A 21,252-nucleotide genomic window follows, 5' to 3' on the forward strand; every position below is an offset into this window, starting at 1 on the left:
GATTTGCGCAACATTCGGTACGAACCGAATATCATACTTCATTTTCCCTAACACTGACTGCAGTTCTGTGACATTATGTGGAACTGGCAGGTCACGTATAGCTAACAAATGCGACTGAAGAGGATGTACACCTTGGCTGTTTATGACATGACCAAGATGCTGCAACTCAGCTTAAAAAAAAAAATCACACTTTTCCAGTCTATACTTTAGTCATGCATCAGATAACACACGAAACAAAGCACACAAATTTTCAATGCGTTCTTCAGGTGTACGACATGCTACGACAATATCGTCCAAATAGTTAGTTTGGTACTTGAACAGTCAGCTGTTCCAAATACCATTGGAAAATGGCGGGAGCTGGTGCACTACCAAAAGGCAAACGTAAATGTTTAAACAAGCCCAAATGAGGGTTCACACACACACGCGGTTTGAGATTCTTGATCTAGTAGTATTTGAAGACATGCGTCGTGCAAATCAATTTTTGAACAGTAGCGACCAACGCCTAATCTGTCCATGAGATTCTCTGGGTGTGGCAATGGATAAATATCAATTACAGTTTGTGGGTTGACTGTAGAGTCAGTGGCGAAGCCACCGGAGGGTTTGGGGAGCAAAACCAGTGGACTTGCCTACTGACTAACTTGTATGGACGTGATAGCTTCGCTGTCTTACAGCTCCTTAAGTTCAGCAAACACTTTGTCTCGTAATCCAACGGGAACAGGTCCGGCCCGTCAAAATTTCGGCTGAGCATAGTAATATGTGCAACAAAATTGTTGGCCTTATCTAAACCTTCAGAAAAGAGTTCAGGGAATTCTTTCAGGAAGCTAGCTACACTGCATTTGGCATTGAATGCAGTCACTGAAAACACATTGTCCTGAATCTGAAAGCCAAACAAATCAAAAGAACCAAGTCCAAATATTTTCTCACAATCGCGTGATTGTAGCACATCTAACTTGTGTGAGACTGGTTCTGATCTGTTTCCCAACCACATTCGGGCAAGGACGCTCTGTGAGTGCTTTAGGTATTTGGTTTTGAACCTACGACCTTCAAGGTAGGAAGATACCATCTCAATCATGCAGAGTTCAGAAGGGTGCAGGAGTACAGACAGTGATGTAGTCAGGCAGTGATCTCTGTGTCGGTTTCACTACACTCCCTGTAAAGGAAACTTTATAGCTAACATAAATTAGTGTACAGGTTCAGGCAAAAAGAAAATCTTAGATTTTCGTAATTAAGGTTTATTTTTACTCTAAGTATGACTTCATGACATAGCAATGGTAGCAAAATTACGTACAAGATGGTAAAATATTGATACAGGGTGTTCACAACTGTGAAGCGCAATTCCTAACTATTATAGGGTTCCTTAATGGTAAGATGGTTGATGACCATGTCTGGGGGTCGATAAAAATACAAACAAATTAAATACAATTGGGTCCAGGGATATCAATTACGCTTAAGTGCACAATGAAAATACCCAAAATTGAAAGGGGTTCGATAAAGAGCAATCAACAAAAAGTACACAGTTAAAACAATTCCATAACTTAACAGTATAAAGCACTGTACAGTGGCTGATCAGCTCTTTTCGTTAAATCGGGTATCTCGCGTTTCTGCTTCAATTAAGCCCGACACTCATGAATATTTGATTAACTTCTCATGGTTGGGATTCACAGTCATATAATATTTCTTAAAAGACATCATAGCCGCTGTTGACTGTATAAAATATTTATTATTACGATTGAAATTTCGGCCTTATGGCCACTTTCAAGTAACACTGCAAAAGTTACATTCTGTCAGAATATAAGACTGTCTCACATGAGTACATATCGTCTTTTGCAGTGTTACTTGGTTCAAATGGCTCTGAGCACTATGGGACTTAACTTCTAAGGTCATCAGTCCCCTAGAACTTAGAACTACTTAAACCTGACTAACCTAAGGAAATCACACACATCCATGCCCGCGGCAGGATTCGAACCTGTGACCGAAGCGGTCGCGCGGTTCCAGACTGTAGCGCCTAGAACCGCTCGGCCACTCCGGCCGGCACAGTGTTACTTGAAAATGCCCATAAGGCCGAAATTGCAATCGTAATAATAAATATTTTATACAATCAACGGCGACTATGATGTCTTTTAAGAAGTCGTGAATATGTTTAACTACAGGTCATGTTTGAATGTAGAAAAATTTGGAGCGACGGAGATTACCACAGTTCTTGCTGGCATAGCGCGAACGTGTGTGTTTGCCTTTCGTCGTCGGCAGCAGTGGCTGCTGTTGGCACGAGCTATGAACCTGTGAATCTATTTTAAATCTCTCTCGACTGTTAAACACCAATCGGATACATTTCCTACATCTTCGATGAAGCCAGGACTCCTAGTTATTCCGCAGCTAAGTTATTTGGCGTGGTATATGTTATTTGACTGAAATAGCGCGTACGTCATTGCCCTCTAATCGTTCGCAAGCGTTAACTGTCAGTGTTCAGTGCGATTCTCTGAGCTAGGAGATTGTGCAGTTTAAGTTAAGACGAGCCTGTGAACAAGTGTTCACATAATGACGCTCACAATCGTCTCAGCGCAGCGCAAGTCACCTTGCTCAAACACTCGATGATTTGCTGCAAGAGAAGAAGCGGATTACTCTGTTTGCAATTTGCCTATATCAAAACAGCTGGTCACGCGTTTTCTTTCTGGCCAATCAGAGTGCTCGTACTTGTTATAACTGCACACATTCGAGTTTTTGTAGCCTATCACAGGTGTCTTTCTTTTGTAGGGCAGAGTTTAACTTCTGCTATGTAATACTGAGATAAAGAGCTTTTTCTTTCGCGGGCGTTCTAACAGAGGTGGCTACAGTGAGTGACCAGTGTTCTGAGTTGGGTTTTTCCGGATGTTTATCTGGCATCTCCCGCTATCTTCCTGTACAAATTCTTTCTGAAGGGTCGGCTGCTTTTGGTGGCGGGATACACAGTGGCTCCGGCGTCTCGTTGTGTCTGCTTGGTGTCCCTCTGCGAAAGTTTCAGCTGAACACGGGACGGGCATTCCTTCGTATAAATTCTCCTTCCCTTAGAACTGCGTCTCGTAGCTCGGGTCTGGGAAATCACTTGTGTGCAATTACTAGTGTGAGTTAGTGGTTTATATTAATGAAATGTCGGTTTGTTTATTCGCTTTGCCTTTCAATAAAATTCGTACATTTTCATGTAACTGTGTCGTGTTACATATCTAGTTAAGCGGAATTGTTTCAGGAATTCAGTTTAAAGTGTATTATTTCTTTGACACCTTACACTCAGTGGAAGTCACATTTCGCGTATGCGAGCGAGACATGGCAGGCAAACTACATTTTCTGTGTCGTGTTACATATCTAGTTAAGCGGAATTGTTTCAGGAATTCAGTTTAAAGTGTATTATTTCTTTGACACCTTACACTCAGTGGAAGTCACATTTCGCGTATGCGAGCGAGACATGGCAGGCAAACTACATTTTCTGAAAACAGGAATTTCTTGTCCATCATAAGCTGTCAGACGCATGCTAGTTTCAGACAGGCGTGCTGTTGCTGCCTGCTGTCCAGGTCGTGAGTAAGGCATTATTCAACCCGACAAATTGGCGGTTGCTCAGATTTATAGGCCGCTCATACACCTGAATCATACTGATCTAAAATTTGCACTACATGATAAAATGATGGATCTGACTGTATCAAAATCTGTTCTCTAAGGATGACATCAGCCACATTGTACACAATCGCAACACGCAACATATTACCTGAATATAAAGCACCACAAGTACATTTGAATTTGCACTTCTTCGTCCTACCCTGCAAATCTGTTACCAACTCGCAATAAGTCTGTTCTGACCTTTCCTTGCAACGAAAGAATTGGTTCTTAGCTGCCACCACATTCACTTGTTGGTCATAATAGTTAGTTAGGGAACCTACAATCATAATAGTTAGTTAGGGAACCTACAACCTGACCATAGGAAAGTTCACTCCAAGTGGCGTTAGGGAACAATTTCTGAATCAGGCGAAAGACACCACTTCCTAATGTTGACAAAAAGGAATGTAGTTTCGCAGTACCTGGTACTTTGTGAACAATGATGTGGGCTTCATACTGTTGCTCGAGCCATTCTTCTTCCTTTTCGTTAAAGTGGCAAAATGGTGGTATAGCACTCAGAGCTACAGTTGTTGGTCGGTTGGGTGCACTGCATTGGTAGCTTGGTTTGCCAGTAACTGCTGTACCGTGGTTAGAAGGGTTGCGATCCGCTGTGCCTGAAGCTGAAACATCTGTGTTGGCTGTGTTGCATCTAGCTTGTAGCTGAGGCGTCCGAGCAGGGAGTGGAAGATGTGAGTTGCTCATTTTAGAATAGGCAAATGCAACAGACAGACAATGCAAGCAATAAAAAGAAGCACACAAGCAAAGAAAATTTCTGCAACGCTCACCTGAAAACAGTGAAGAGAAAAAGCACTATAAGAGTTGTTGTTAAAACATGTAAACACACCCCTCCAAATAAAAGACGAGGTAGATTTAAGGTGCAGCAAAACACAAAAGCCCACTACAAAACAAAACAGAGACAATCGATGGCAGCAGGCGGCTTGGGGTTCGAACATTGACAGGTTCTCGCTGTGTTATTCAGACATCTTCGTAGCCATGTTAGTCCTCCACCTCGCAGCCACTGTTGTTGTGTCTAGGAATCCTGCATACTCGGTTCACTAGACAAACAACGAAACATCTTGGATTAATGAATTTTAATACAATAAGACAGGCGGAGTTACTTTACTTTGATAGATGTGTCACAAGCAAAGGGCGACATAAAAAATAATCAGTCTTCTTCAGAATAGACGAGCACAAGTCTGTGCTACATAGAGCTTGCTAAGGATGGAGGCTACGATGCGTCACTAACGAAGTGGCTAACATTGAAGCTGCTATCGAAGTGGGCTGCCACCAGCTGGGCGCGGCGCTTTTGTCCTCTTCACATAGGGGCCGCTGCTGTTGCGTTGTCATCCTGGAGGGAGGTCGGTCAGCAGGCGATTGGCTGGCCCCTTCTCGCAGCCGTCTCTTGTCTAGCGTTCCCGACTGGCGTGCCGACGCTGACTTTACGCCGTAACAGATACCAGCTGCCTAATTCTGCCTTCCTTAGCACATTTAAAATTTATGGCATACTAACGTATTTGCCCTTTTCTATGCTGATAGGGAAGGAGTCAATGGCAGTGGAAAAGGGGCGAAAAAGTAATAGGTACGAGGCTAATCCCAAAAGTAAGGGCTCCTATTTTTTTGTAAGTACATAGACTTGTTTATTTCTACAGTGGTTTACATCAGTTTACAGCTTGAACATTTAGCTATTTTTCGACATAATCACCTTTTCTGTCGATGCATTTTTGTAGACGCTGTGGCAGTTTTTGTATGCCCATGTCATACCAGATCGCCGCCATGCTGTTCAGAAAGTTGTGAACCTCTTCTTTCACTTCGTCGTCGGAGCTGAATCGCTGGGACCACGATTAACGCTGACAGGTACTGTGACACTCTGCAAAAACTTAAACAGGTAAGATGGTTCAAATGGCTCTGAGCACTGTGGGATTTAACTACTGAGGTCATCAGTCCCCTAGAACTTAGAACTACTTAAACCTAACTAAGCTAAGGACATCACACACATCCATGCCCGAGGCAGGATTCGAACCTGCGACTGTAGCAGCGGCGCGGTTCCGGAAGACGGGTAAGAACTGGAGAAGAGGAATGTTGAGCAAGGGCGTACACATTGTCCATGACAACGCTCGCCCACACATCGCTCGGCAAACCGTTGCTCTCCTGCAAGTTTCAGTGGAACATAATCACCCACCCACCCTATAGTCCTGACTTGGCTCCCAGTGACTACCACCTGTTCCCTAGGTTAAAAGAAGATTTGTCTGGAAAGCGATTTATATCCGACGATGAGGTGAAAGAAGAGGTTCATAACTTTCTGAACAGCATCGCGGCGAGGTCGTATGACATGGGCGTACAAAAACTGCCACAGCGTCTACAAAAATGCATCGACAGAAATGGTGATTATGTCGAAAAATAGCTAAATGTTCAAGGTGTAAACTAATGTAAACCATTTTAGAAACAAACAGGTCTATGTACTTATAAAAAATAGGAGACCTTACTTTTGGGATTACCCTTGTAGTGGAGTGTAGTAGACAGTGGTTGTGGTATAGAAAGAGCAGATGAGACAATGGCGGTATGAGAGAAAGAGAGGGACACGATGGCGGTGGAACACAGTGGACAGTGACAGAACAGTGCTAGTAAAGGAGTGGATGAGACAGTATAAGGTGAGGGGTGGGGGTAGGGCTGAGGGGAGGAGAGGTAGAGAGGAAGGAGAAAGTGGAAGTGGATTTGAGCCAGTGATAATGAGAGACCGAATATATGAGAATTACAATGAGTATGAGAGTGACAATGAGAGGAGACAGCAGTAGCAAGGAAGGAATGTGATAGTAGCTGTAAAGGGAGCGAGAGGAGGCCAGTGGGATTGAAAGGAGGCGGTATTAGTAGGACAGAATGAAGACAACTGTGGCTGTGACACAGGAGACAACGACAGGGAGCCACAAAGATATAATAACAACGAGTTGTGCTATATGAGTGAGTAAGAAGGACAACTGAAAAAAAAGCACTTGAATATATATGCACGCCAAACATTTTGGGGAACTTTTTTAAAGGTGGTGAGTAATGCAGCTGGTACCCCACTTTCCAGTCAGAGTCTTTTAAATAAACAGGAACATCTTCGCATTTTTTATGCTCTCGTAGGAGTATTTATCTGTTGGCTGAAGAATAGCACAACTGCTGCAAATGTTATGTAATGAAATTTTCCCCGAGACATTTTAAGTCTCATCTTTATCTACAACAATAATGGAAATTTTAATTCACTTCTTCAGCTTCCATCATTACTGTAGATAAAGATGAGACTTAAAATGTTGTTGTTGTGTTCTTCAGTCCAGAGGCTGGTTTGATGAAGCTCTCCATGCTACTCTATCCTGTGAAAGCTTCTTCATCTCCCAGTACGTACTGCAACTTACATCCTTCTGAATCTGTTTACTGTATTCATCTCTTGGTCTCCCTCTACGATTTTTACCCTCCACGTTGCCCTACAGTACTAAATTGGTGATCCCTTGATGCCTCAGAATTGTCCTACCAACCGATCCCTTCTTCTAGTCAAGTTGTGCCACAAATTTCTCTTCTCCCTAATTCTGTTCAATACCTCCTCATTAGTTATGTGATCTACCATCTAATCTTAAGCATTCCTCTGTCGCACTACATTTCGAAAGCTTCTATTCCCTTCTTGACTAACCTATTTATCGTCCATGTTTCACTTCCATACATGGCCACACTCCATACAAATACTTTCAGAAATGACTCCTTGACACTCAAATCTGTACTCGATGTTAACAAATTTCTCTTCTTCAGAAACGCTTTCCTTGCCATTGCCAGTCTACATTTTATATCCTCTCTACCTCGACCATCATCTGTTATTTTGCTCCCGAAATAGCAAAACTCCTTTACTACTTTAAGTGTCTCATTTCCTAATCTAATTCCCTCAGCATCAACCGACTTAATTCGACTACATTCCATTATCCTCGTTTTGCTTTTGTTGATGTTCATGTTATACCCTCCTTTCAAGACACTGTCCATTCCATTCAACTGCTCTTCTAGATCCTTTGCTGTCTCTGACAGAATTACAACGTCAAATGCATGGATTTTAATTCCTACTCCAAATTCTTCTTTTGTTTCCTTTACTGCTTGCTCAATATACAGATTGAATAACATCGGGGATAGATTACAACCATGTCTCACTCCCTTTCCAACCACTACTTCCCTTTCATGTCCCTCGACTCTTATATCTACATTCTGGTTTCTGTACAAATTGTAAATAGCCTTTCGCTCCCGGTATTTTACCCCTACCATCTTCAGAATTTGAAAGAGGGTATTCCAGTCAACATTGTCAAAACCTTTCTCCGAGTCTACAAATGCTAGAAACGTAGGTTTGCCTTTCCTTAATGTATTTTCTAAGATAAGTCGTAGGGTCAGTATTGCCTCACGTGTTCCAATATTTCTACAGAATCCAAACTTATCTTCCTCGAGGTCGGCTTCTACCAGTTCTTTCATTCGTCTGTAAAGAATTCGTGTTAGTATTTTGCGGCCGTGGCTTATTAAACTGATAGTTCGGTAATTTTCACATCCGTCAACACCTGCTTTCTTTGGGATTGGAATTATTATATTCTTCTTGAAGTATGAGGGTATTTCGCCTGTCTCATACATCTTGCTCACCAGATGGTAGAGTTTTGTCAGGGCTGGCTCTCCCAAGGCTGTCAGTAGTTCTAATGGAATGTTGTCTACTCCTGGAGACTTAAAATATCTCAGGGAAAATTTAATTATGAGATCTGTATGGATCACCTGTGGTACAGGACTTACCCCTTACATCCAACACCAGTGTGCTGTCATAATTTTGGAGAGCCCTGGCAATAGTGACAGTTTTGGGGGAAAATAAGCTGAAGATTTGAATCGAAGTTTGTGTTGGGGAGGAAATTCGACTTAGGTAGTTTGTACAGCATTGTTGACCGTAGTGATCTGGTGGTGTAATGGTCAGCATCTTTGTCTAGTAAGCAGGCAGACAGGGCTTAGAGTCATGGCCATGGCACAAATTTTTATTCACTTCTCCAGCTCCCATCACTATCGTTGCTGCAAATGTACTTTGGTATAACAGTGTCAGGCGACCGTTGTCGATGCGAGGAGCGCCCTGCAGCTGTGCGTGTGCCCGGTGTGCGGTGCAGATGGCGCGGACTCGCTGTCGGCGCTGTACTGCGGCGGCCCTCTGTGGACGCGCTTGACGGCCGAGGTGTGCCACCACCGCTGCCGGCCGCAGCGCCTGGCCCAGCTGCTGTCCGCGCTGCCACGCAGCCTCAAACTCAGCCTCAACCTCGAGCCGGACTCTGACCTCGACCTCAACTTGGACCAGCAGCTGGACCGCGAGCTGGGGCTGCGTCTGGCGGGTGCCACCAAGGCTGGGCTGGAGGCCCGTGGCACCAAGAGGGAGGCCTCCCCCACCAAGTAAGTCAGCTCCAGGCTGGTCCTCTGGAGCAAAGCTTCCCAGCCTGGGTGTCCTGACACTCTGCGGTGTCAAGTAGTAGCAACAAAGGTGTCTGGAGACTAGGAAAGTCAGAATGTGAAACAAATCAAAAACTTGCGATAAAATACACTACTGGCCATTAAAATTGCTACACCACAAAGATACTTACTTTCTGTGTCCGGAACTAGACTTCAGACTTCCAAAAATCAGCAGCCAATATGGCCTTGTCATTTGTCTCGCATAAGTCATTCATTGTGCAGGGCTGGTCTAAATGTGGAAAGATAAGCAGGTGTTGAGAATCCTGGACAGAACCACACAGACAGTGTTCTCATTCTCTTTTAGGAAACCCCATTGCTGCAGATTTGCCTTGCACTTTGGCACTTCTGCCCCCATACGGTTTAGGGTTCTCCAGACTGTATATGGTAGGTCTCCAACAGGCGCCAGTTTTCTTTTACATCTTTATGGGGATTTCTCAGGTCGATGTCCCACCTTTTCAAACGATTCTCTGCAGCCGACCCTTCCAGGGCTCGGGTACGTGACGGGAAACTCTTCCTCGAACAAAGCCGTCGGTCAGCAGGCTGGTGTCCATACAACGGGTGACGCATGCCCTTTTCTTGCTTGGTTTTTTCGGCTTCGGCAGCGATGTCGCGTCGTATGTCGGGCGGTGCGATCCCCATGATTAAAGTACATCTTGTGCACTGGGATTGGGCTCAAGCATCCGGTAACAATCCGTGCCATTTCATTCACCGCGACATCAACTTTTGTCGCGTGTGTTTATGCAGACCATACTGGAGCGGCGTATTCCGCGGCTGCCACACTGAGCGCAAGGGCTGAAGTTCGCAGGACTTTTGGGTTTGCACCCCAGGATCCGCTGGCTAGTTTCCTGATGATGTTGTTTCTAGTTGAGACTTTTTCCCTTGTGGCATTACAATGATGTTTATAGGTCAGTGTGCGATCCAACGTGAAACCAAGATTTTTGGGCGTTTTACAATGCTCGAGATGTTCACCTCTCCATATTACATTTAATTCACGATTTGCCTCCCTGTTCTTTAAATGGAATGCACAGACCTGCGTCTTGGAAGGGTTCGGCCTTAGGTGGTTTGCCTCATAATACTGGGAGAGAGCTTCCAAGGTACTGGTTAATTTCTCCTCTACATCCATAAAATTGTTACCTTGAGCTACAACTGCAGTGTCATCGGCATACATAAGTTGGCGCGTGATGTTTGGCACGGATTGGTCATTTGTATATATATTATACAGAGCTGGGGCGAGGACGCTTCCCTGAGGTAGGTCATTCCTCTGATTTCTCCACTTGCTCTTCTTGCCCTGGAGACAGACCAAAAATCTCCTATTATGCAGCAAAGTACCTAACAGTGAAGTTAAATGGTAATCTCTTGTCACATTATATACTTCCCTAAGGAGCCTCCGATGGTTTACAGTATCATATGCAGCTGAAAGGTCTACGAATGCCACTCCCGTGATCTCTTTCCTCTCAGACTCATCCTCGATATGTTGGGTCAGGTTGTAAGCTCTCCACAATATAAATTAAGTATTACGAATAATATTCACATTTAGTGTAACCTCATAACAGAAAAATTCCCAAACCTCTCAACAGTAAAAAAAATATAATTATGTCGTTCACATTCAGTATAACCTACCAACAGGAAAATTGCGTAACCTATCAATAATAAAATGTGACTAATCTCTCAATAATAAAAAATGTGACTCACTTATAACCTTTCAATAATTGACTGTCAATTTAAACTGGTAAATTTAGGACGTCAGCAGCGGTACGTCGTGGCCCTGAAATATCATTCTGAATAAAAAATGAAAATTCTTACCTCAATTAGGTCGCCGGATAATGCATATATATCTGCTCCTATAAGAAATTTTTTTGGCGCAGCCCTGTGCAATGTTGGCCGATAGATTTGTCATTTATAAAAGTAAACAACTGATTTTTCTTTTCAATAATAGGGATGACGAAGGATTGGAGAAATTAGTAAATTCTTTAAATTGAAATGAATGATCGTCAAAAGTTACTTTTTATGAGAAAGATTATTATTAAGAGATTTTTTTAAACATTTACTTGGGACTTGATTTAACAATACTACATATGCGCGAGGCTGCTTTTACCTTATGCTACAACGCTCAGGCTCCGCCATCACTCCACCACGACCGGCCCAGCCAACACGATACACCAGACTGCTCGCTAGTAAACTACTTACTGCTACTGCTACACAGTTCCTACTGCAGTCAACACTGCTCTTTGGTCTCAGATTCTCTTATACCTTACATATCGCAGTAGTGCGTGAGCAATCCATCGAAATTACATCTGCTCGAGTGCGCTAACAACAAATTCCTTAATCATGGACCTCTTACATAACCCTCCACTGGGGGGGGGGGGGGCAAGACTTTGGCAGCGATGGTGAGTCAATTGGACATGCCATGAGCAATAAATTTTTCTATAGTCTATTTAGTTATTAAGTCTACAGTCACAGAGTATATACATTATTGATAATTACAGAACATATTAAGTAATGAAACAGAGTGCACACGCATTGTGTACAGAACATATCAAGAAATGACAAAATGTATACGCAATGAGTACAAAAGATATTAACAAATGAAATAAACTGCACATGCACTGTAAAAGTCTTTAGCATATTTAGGACAACTGATCATATTAACAAATGAAATAAAGTGCACACACCCTGTAAAAGTCTTTAGCATATTTAGCACAACTGATCATATTAACAAATGAAATGAAGTGCACACGCACTGTAATAGTCTTTAGCATATTTAGGACAACTGATCATATTAACAAATGAAATGAAGTGCACACGCACTGTAAAAGTCTTTAGCATATTTAGGACAACTGATCATATTAAGAAATGAAATGATGTGCACACGCACTGTATATGTCTTTATCGTTTTACAAGAATTTAAACGCACTGTATAAGTCTTCATTTTACAAGAACTAGGAAAGGAATGGGAAGGATTGCATCATGGTTGTAGCACAGTAGGTTGCACATAGCTGCACTGTAAGTCCATATCTCTCTACAGAAGCACAACACCAAGTGAGACAATCTGAATTTCTCTTCCCTGAAGTATTTATCAGTGTAGCCAAGACACTGAAATGTTGTATTAATATTGTATGTTATCATTTTGTTAGTACATTAGGTACACCAAACAGTAGGACCATAATGACATCTCCATCGTTCAAGGTGGTGGACAGCTTGATATGTCATCACCACATTCTTGTAGAATCCATAATCTCACATCAACAGAGAATTAGTGCAAAAACCAAATATAGTGCTCCATGATCATGAGGATGGACAGGACAAACGGATATTGCAGTAATTTCTAGTAATTAGGTCAGAAGGTGAAGGACATTAAGTCTTATGCTAGTCATCATTGAGAATTACGCTAGTCTATCAACTGATCTGAACAATTGTTGGCACTCATTGGCTAAACATGTAGCAAGTATTAAGTATTACAAAACACTATTCATAACTCATCTGATAGCAGTAATTATTGGCACTCATTGGCCATTTACAAAGTATTCATATAGTTTTACAAAACATTATTCAGTATTATTCAGAACTCATCATTCAAGTGACATAGGACATATTTAAAATGTAACACACTGTAACTATTACTCAAGGCCTGTAGTCCAATAATACATAGACATAATGGAATCAATACATCAGAAAAATTTGCGTTACATTTAGGACTAGAAATATATCTTTAACTGGTAGCATTATTTGGTTGTATACCGGTAATAGCTGGGACTAGTAATAAATTTTTTTTTGCTATCAATGTATTGCGTTGGGATCGATAATTGCTGGGGAATGAAAATATATGCTTTTGACTTATTGCTGGAGATAAGGATTAATAACGTCATTCGTCATGAGTCAGCTGTAGCAAGTTTATCAAACAAGTAGAGTATATGTGATCACATTCATGAATGATACACAACTGGGTAAAGTACTGGAATAGGTTTAATAACTAAATGCTTGTAGCATATTAATATCATGGAAAGCTTATCCTGGAAAAAATACAAAGTGGATTATTGCCCTGAAATAAAAAATGTATATTATGCTGAAAAGTAGTAAACTTCGAATTAACAGGTAATGAAACGTGTACTTAGTAAGTATGTACTGTAGCTGTCTTTCCCAAACATTCAATCATTATACTATGCGACATAAGACATACTGTCAAAAGGAACTGCAACAAATACTTAAATAACTACATAGCATCTCTTAACTAATAGTAAATATATTAACTTCATCATTATCATCATCTGCAAAGAAAGACTTCATTATTCATATTACCATAACTTCATCATTTTCATCATCTGCAAAGAAAAACTTCATTATTCATATTACCATATTCTTCATATAACTATTCATCATCATTTATTATCATCTGCAAAAAATAGACACTTCATTATTCATTATTCAAATTACCATTTACTTCATACAACTATTCATTATCATTCGTTACTTCATATAGTATAGAGTTTCTTACTTCTAGCATATATCATCACTAAAATTAACATGTGTAGTTCTGTCTGACAGCCTGCATCAATCGCCTCGTATTCTGAAAGAAAAATAATTAGTCAAGACTGCTATGATACGATGTGTATAGTATATTCTGGTTAATGCTTGTTAATTCTGATCCATTTACTCTTCATGACAAGATATTGCATTTTCTTTCCTTCATTCTGATGGTAAAATTTTCATTTCATAGTAAACCACTGTGGTTGTTCAATTTATTTCTTTTACACGGTATTGCTTCCTGAAAATGATGAATAAGGATTAATATTTGCATTTAATTTATATACCCATTAAATAAAAACTTGTTTCTAGTGATATAATTAAGCATACAGCATAGCATGACAGAAAACGTATTAGGTCAAAAACATAGACAGTTTTCAAGGGCAAAAAATGTACACCCAGTATCATAATTTAGTAGTAAAAAATGTAAAATAGTCACGATGTTGAGATCATAAGGCAAAATGTCAAAGTCAACTGGTGTTTGTTATATCTTAAAGATTACATAGTGCATTCAGTAAAAGCGGGAAAACAATCATACATACACGAAAAATGGAAAAATGTGCACAGTCTGATGTGTAACGACAAGAAAAGCGACCTGCTAACTTTACCTTGCCGGGCACTTGCCAAGAAAAAATATGATCATCATCAGTAAGTAGTCAGCTAAATATAATTGCATAATTGGTCATATAAAAATCAGGAAATGGCATTACAGAGTGATAAATCACAAAGTATGTTCATTCAATAAAGGGTTTAATATTGGAGACATGGTGACTGCCTTTGCTTTTCCTGGTTCTCAAAGTTTCGACATGTACCACATTGGGGTGAGGAATGCTGCGAATTCTGTATGGACCTGCGTATAGAAGCTCAAATGTACTGCATCTACTCTTTCCTCTGTTGGATAAATAATGCGTGCGTACTAATATCTTCTGCCCAATGTGAAAGTCACGGCGTGTACAAACCTGTTTCTGCTGTCGTCTCCGGCGCTCTGCGGTACGTTTGATGTTGTTCAGCGCAATGTCAATTATTTCATGGTGACGTAGTCGACGAGATGTAGGAAAGGATACTAATTCTTTAATTTTGTTAAGTGGTTCAACATTTTTCAATATAACAGTCGGAGATAGCATAGTAGATTCATTTGGTATGGAGTTAATTACATCCTGGAATGAGAGTATGTGTGTATCCCAATCAATATGTTTTTTATGGCAGTATATTCTACATAGTTTACCAATTTCTTTCATTAGTCGTTCACAAGGGTTCGAAGAAGCGTGATACTTGGATATATAGATCGGAGAAATGTTTCTAGCTCGTAACATACGTGTCCATATTGCATATCGAAATTGCGGTCCATTGTCGGAAATTACTTTCAATACATGCCCTACATGAAATAAAAAATGTTTTACAAATGCATTCGAAATAGATTTAGCAGTAGCTTTGCGTAACGGAGTGAAGGTTAGAAATTTCGAAGTGAGTTCAACAGCGACAAAGATGTAGCAAAAACCTCTATTAGATCTGGAATCGGACCAAAAATGTCTACAGCGGCCATGTGTCTCAGTTTAACGGGTACAATGGGATGTAACGGAGGAATATGTGAAGACGTGTCTGATTTAGCTTTCTGGCAGATTTTACATGACGCTAAAACTCGTCGAATACGTTTCTCCATGTTCGCAAAATAACAGTTCTGTCTCAGTATAAGAAAACATTTTCTTGCTCCATAATGTGCGTAACTTAAATGAGTATACCAAATTAATTTGTTAACAAGCTCGTCAGGAATATATAATAACCAGTTGTTGCTGTCAGGGTGAGAGCGGCGAAACAGAATGTTCTTGCGTACAGTGTAATGGTTTCTGATGGTAACATTATTCCTATCCTGCCAAAGGCGTTTAATTTCTTTCCACACGTTGTCTTTGCTCTGCTCTTGTGCTATGTCTCGTAATGACGATGAAATGAAATTTGCAAATGCGACTTGTTGAATATACAGGACGCTAGAATTTGCTTGGCAGAAGTTGGTTGCGATGTCTTGCTGATTGTTGCTGAGAGAACGGGATAGTGCGTCTGCTACAATATTTTTTGTGCCGGGAATGTGAACAATTGTAAAATTAAATTCCTGTAAATAAAGTTTCCATCTGCTTAGCCTGTCATGTGCAAATTTAAGCGGAAAGTAAAAACTGTATAGCTCTATCTGTGTAAACGGTCGTATGTCTTCCATAAAGAAAATGCCTAAATCTCGTAAATGCCCATACAACACATAATGTTTCAAGTTCTGTGACAGAATAATTGCGTTCAGCAGGTGACAGAATGCGACTTGCAAAGGCGATGTTTTTAATTACTGTAGTACCGTCTTCTTCAATTTCCTGAAAAATGTGTACGCCTAAAGCGGTGTTACAACTGTCGGTGGCAATGGAGAAATTTCTGGTAGGATCTGGGTGCGATAAAAGTGATGCATTCAACAAGGCATGTTTGAAATTAACAAATTCAGAATGTGCTTGGCTATCCCAGGACCAAATAGCGTTTTTACCCGTCAACTGGCATAATCTAGGTGTATCTAAAGCAGAGTAATGAATAAATTTTCGAAAAAATTAATTAATCCCAAAAGGCTGCGTAGTTGTTTCTTCGTCGTAGGTACAGTAATGTCACGTAAAGCTTGAAGTTTTTCCGGGTCAGGCGCAATACCTTCTGCTGAAATTACATGCCCAAGAAATTTTATGGAGGTTTTGCCAAAGTGCGATTTGCTAAGATTAACTGTGAGTCCTTGTGCACGAAAAGTTTGCAACAGTTGTTCCAGAATCAGATTGTGTTCAGACCGGTTAGCTTCTGCAATAAGACGTTGTGATTCTGTCTTTCAGTTCTGTCGGAAGTATAGTATTTAAACCGCGAATAAATGCTGCTGAAGAAATTGTTAAACCGAATGGTAATTTGCAAAATTGATAAGTCACCAAAACAGAGAAATGCTGTGTACTTTCTGCAGTTCGGATGGAGCTGAATTTGCCAAAATCCTGATTTCAAATCTAATGTGGAATAAATAGCAGTACCATGAAATTTCTGTAGAAGTTCTTCTAGTGTCTGTGGGCGATCTGTTTCATTAATAATAATGTCGTTGACATGACGCGAATCAAGTACGAGGCGAAGTGAGTTATCCTGTCTCTTAACAATATGGAGCGGGTTTATGTACGGACTAACTGCCGGTTCAATAACTCCTTGGTCAAGCATAGCTTGCAATTCTTTCTTAACTTGTTCTCTGTGAATATACGGAATAGGGTAATGATTGGCTTTAAATGTATCGTGCTGTTTAACTTGAAATTCATACATAAAACCGGACATAGTACCACGGACGTTGTCAAAAACTGGAGCTTGCTGTAAAAGGATATTGCGTAGTTGCGTACGTTCGTCGTCTGTATTTGCGCTGCTCTGTTTAACCTTATCAGAAATCGTTTGTATAACGTCATAGTCGGCTTCGTCTGGTGTATTGTAGTTGTGTATGTACGTAAATGTGAACAATGTGGAATGACAGTCTATATTACGCGATGTCGAAATGACCTCTGTCCGATTAATTGTTTGTTCTTCTGCAGATAGAGAGTGCGGAAATTCTAATGCCAGTTGTACATTTTCATCCTTTAGCATTAAATAGGAATTTTGAAAGTCAATAATTGCGTCGTGTTGTACCAGAAAATTCGTACCTAAAATTATGTCTGTTGTCAATAAGGGAACAAACCAAAAATTTGAGTGGAACGTATGACCTGCAATACAAAATGATAAGTGCGTCTATAATTTTACATCTACTCCTTTACCAGATACTGCTCCGTTTACTTTAGTTTTGCCTAATGGTAACGTAGGATAAATATTCTCTTTGTTGCATTCGTTGAAGGTTTCTTCATTTATAACTGACATAGGTGATCCAGAATCGATTACTGCTGAAAATTTGGATGATCCAATCTTTACTTCAATGACAGGGTGGGAAATGGTTTTTGTGAATAACTGGTTTTTCATGCAAAAGTGTGTCTCGGATGTCGTCAAAAGTAATAACATTTTCGTGAACAAGAGTCTGTGTATAAAAAGTAGTGCTTACGTTGCTGGAAGATTCATTCTGCACTGTATCTAGTCAAATTCTATCTGACGCGCTGTTATTTGCGGGAGGCTGCTGTGGCATTTCAGCTATTTGTACTGTTCTGTTATTTCTTCCTGACGTATTACGTTCGGGATGATACCGACTGCCTGGTTTATTCATGATAATCTGTTGTTGCGGATGATTCTGCTGCTGGTAAGACCGACTGTTATTAAACGTACGCTGAAAACTGTGCTCTTTACTTTTACGTCTGTCATAATAATCATTGCTATACGGCGCGTTGCGATAGGAATTGAAATGATGGGTTTTCTGTACGTACTGATTTCCTTGTTGCTGTGGATTACTATTTGGTGGAGCCGACGCTATACGTGTAGGCGGCGAAACATTAAAGCTTGGCTGACCTTGCAGACTATACTGTTGGTTGGTTGGGTATGCTAACCGGCTGGTTTTGTTGCTGTTGTGGTGAAAACCTCTATTGTTACCAAAATGTGTTTCCTGTTGCTGATAATTTTGTACATACTGATGATTACACTTCTGTCTTTCATTAAAAAATTACGCTGGTAGTTCTGGAGCGTCTAATGAAAATTGTCACTTTCGGTAAAACTTGTCATATCGGGTTTTCTTTACACATTCTTAATCCTAGATAGATCGATAGTTGAAGAGCTGTTTTGATAGATATAAAGGATAATAAAAGAGAAGGCAGCAGTGCAGAAAACTAAAGATGAAATAGCACTACTACGGCTCGAGGCCCTATGCTCGCTACGGCACATATTCATCGAAGAGTAATGAATCCCCTGAGGTCACTTACGCGCTGCAAATAAATTCTAGTTTCTGCGTTACAGGCAATGCCAGTGAAAATTCAAAAACAAATTGGTGTATCCAGTCCAAAGGATGTATTTGTGTTCTGTCATTTTTAAACACCTTAAATTTTCTCAGCGATAGAAAGTGTTTGTAATCAAAATTATCGTCTCTGAATGTCTGAGCAGGTTCAGGATTGCATGAGAATCTATTTATATGTGTCTGTTCGGAGTCTAAGTCACGTACTGTCTGTAAATTACCTAAGTTACACTGGCTGTGTGAGTGTGACAAATGTTCGGAATGTGGCGTATGCTGTGTCGTGTTAGAGGCTGAAACATTTTTAATTTCTGTAGCTTTAAAACGTTCGTCAATTTAGCTGTTCTGTTGTTCAAATTTCTTATCGACTTTCGCATCCAGAGTGCGTGAAAGTTCTGCTGACATTAATTTAAACTCGCCGCATAACTGTGTTGCGTTTTCTGAACATTGTTTACGAACTGCACTAATTTCATCTCTAAATGATTCTGTTATGGCTGCATGTGTATTACTTAATTCTTGTGCAGCAGATCTAACTTCTTCACTACTGTTCCTAGCACAAGCATTAATTTCCTCACGTAATTGTTCTTTAGTATCATGACGTTGCACGGTAACGGCTGTAATCTGTTCACTAAGTTGTTTGTTCTGTTCATTAAGGTTGTCGTGTTTTTCATTCGACTGTTTGAAACTTTCAGTAAGTTTCCAGAATGAGATTTTCACTCTACAGCGGAGTGTGCGCTGATATGAAACTTCCTGGCAGATTAAAACTGTGTGCCCGACCGAGACTCGAACTCGGGACCTTTGCCTTTCGCGGGCAAGTGCTCTACCAAATTGTTCATCTGGTAGAGCACTTGCCCGCGAAAGGCAAAGGTCCCGAGTTCGAGTCTCGGTCGGGCACACAGTTTTAATCTGCCAGGAAGTTTCATTTCAGTAAGTTGTTTATAATTGTTGTCTTGTTTTTCATAAAGCTGTTTAGAATTGTCTAGTTTTTCATTCCAATGTTTGAGATTCTCATTAAATTGTTTGTAATGGTTGTCGTATTTTTCACCGAGTTGTTTGTACGAGTCATCGAGTTGTTTGTACGATTCATTAAATTGTTTGAAATTTTCATTAAGTTGTAGCAATACTGCCATAACTTGATCCCAGCCAAAATTAGCGGCTCTATTCTCTGTACTGTGTGATGGTGTATCTGCATGTGTCACGTTTTGTGTAACCATTTGGTCATTGTCTGACTCGCGAAAAGGTTTGCTAATTGGATGAGCACTGTTGGTCACTAAATCGGAATCAAACAAATCTGACTTATTTTGAGTACATTGTTCATCTTCGCTAGAAACGTTTATCTGTTTACCGTGCATATTTTGCAAATCAGGTGTATTAAACTGGGCAGCGTTCATTGTAACGGAACGTGCCCCGTCATCAATTGTCAAAAATTACTGTGGACATAATTGAATTTGCTTGCTCATCATCTGGAATAAAATCATTACTAGTGGTCGGTACGCACTGATTATCTGTAATTAGGGGATTATCACTATTACACTGAGTGTCGCTAGTATTATCAGTCAAATTATTCAAGTCGGCTTTTTCACTCATTACGGATCGCGATGTACTGTTAGCAGTTTTTCGCGGCATTTTCAGAACTCAAAGTTAAGCACAAAATCAAACAAAGACAAAGCAAAAATGGAACAAATAAAGTTACAACAAAGAGCAATAAATTGCCGATGATCTGTGAAAGAAAGAGTGACAAGTTAGTAAATGCTTTGCGCCAGATGTAAACTACATTTAATATTAGGTAAATAAGAGCAGATATATATATCTGACTACTACTCAGATATTCACAAAGAAAATATGATCCTGGCCGGTTGTCGACAAGTGTAACCTCCCACAATACAAATTAAGTATTACGAATAATATTCACATTTAGTGTAACCTCAAAACAGAAAAATTCCCAAACCTCTCAACAGTAAAAAAAAAATATAATTATGTCGTTCACATTCAGTATAACCTACCAACAGGAAAATTGCGTAACCTATCAATAATAAAATGTGACTAATCTCTCAATAATAAAAAATGTGACTCACTTATAACCTTTCAATAATTGACTGTCAATTTAAACTGGTAAATTTAGGACGTCAGCAGCGCTACGTCGTGGCCCTGAAAGATCATTCTGAATAAAAAATGAAAATTCTTACCTCAATTAGGTCGCTGGATAACGCATATATATCTGCTCCTATAAGAAATTTTTTGGCGCAGCCCTGTGCAATGCTGGCCGATAGATTTGCCATTTATAAAAGTAAACAACTGATTTTTCTTTTCAATAATCGGGATGACCAAGGATTGGAGAAATTAGTAAACTCTTTAAATTGAAATGAATGATCGTCAAAAGTTACTTTTTATGAGAAAGATTATTATTAAGAGATTTTTTTAAAGATTTACTTGGGACTTGATATAACAATACTACATATGCGCGAGGCTGCTTTTACCTTATACAATAACGCTCAGGCTCCGCCATCGCTCCACACGACCGGCCCAGCCAACACGATACACCAGACTGCTCGCTAGCAACTACTTACTGCTACTGCTACACAGTTCCTACTGCAGTCAACACTGCTCTTTGGTCTCAGATTCTCTTATACCTAACATATCGCAGGTAGCGCGTGAGCAATCCATCGAAATTACATCTGCTCGAGTGCGCTAACAACAAATTCCTTAATCATGGACCTCTTACAAGGTTCAGGACTTGACCG

At 40.3% G+C, this 21,252-nt stretch overlaps 1 protein-coding gene across 1 annotated transcript in view; it reads left to right on the top strand.

Annotated features, from left to right (window-relative positions):
- Positions 1-21,252, top strand: part of LOC126474811 (uncharacterized) — a 105,501-nt gene that overhangs the window by 54,040 nt on the left and 30,209 nt on the right. Inside the window, exon 4 of the mRNA XM_050102284.1 lies at positions 8,696-9,039. Coding sequence (XP_049958241.1) covers positions 8,696-9,039 — 344 coding nt within the window. The remainder of the gene's footprint in view (positions 1-8,695; positions 9,040-21,252) is intronic.

The sequence above is a fragment of the Schistocerca serialis genome, chromosome 4 (genome assembly GCF_023864345.2).
Source record: "Schistocerca serialis cubense isolate TAMUIC-IGC-003099 chromosome 4, iqSchSeri2.2, whole genome shotgun sequence".
NCBI lineage: Eukaryota > Metazoa > Arthropoda > Insecta > Orthoptera > Acrididae > Schistocerca > Schistocerca serialis.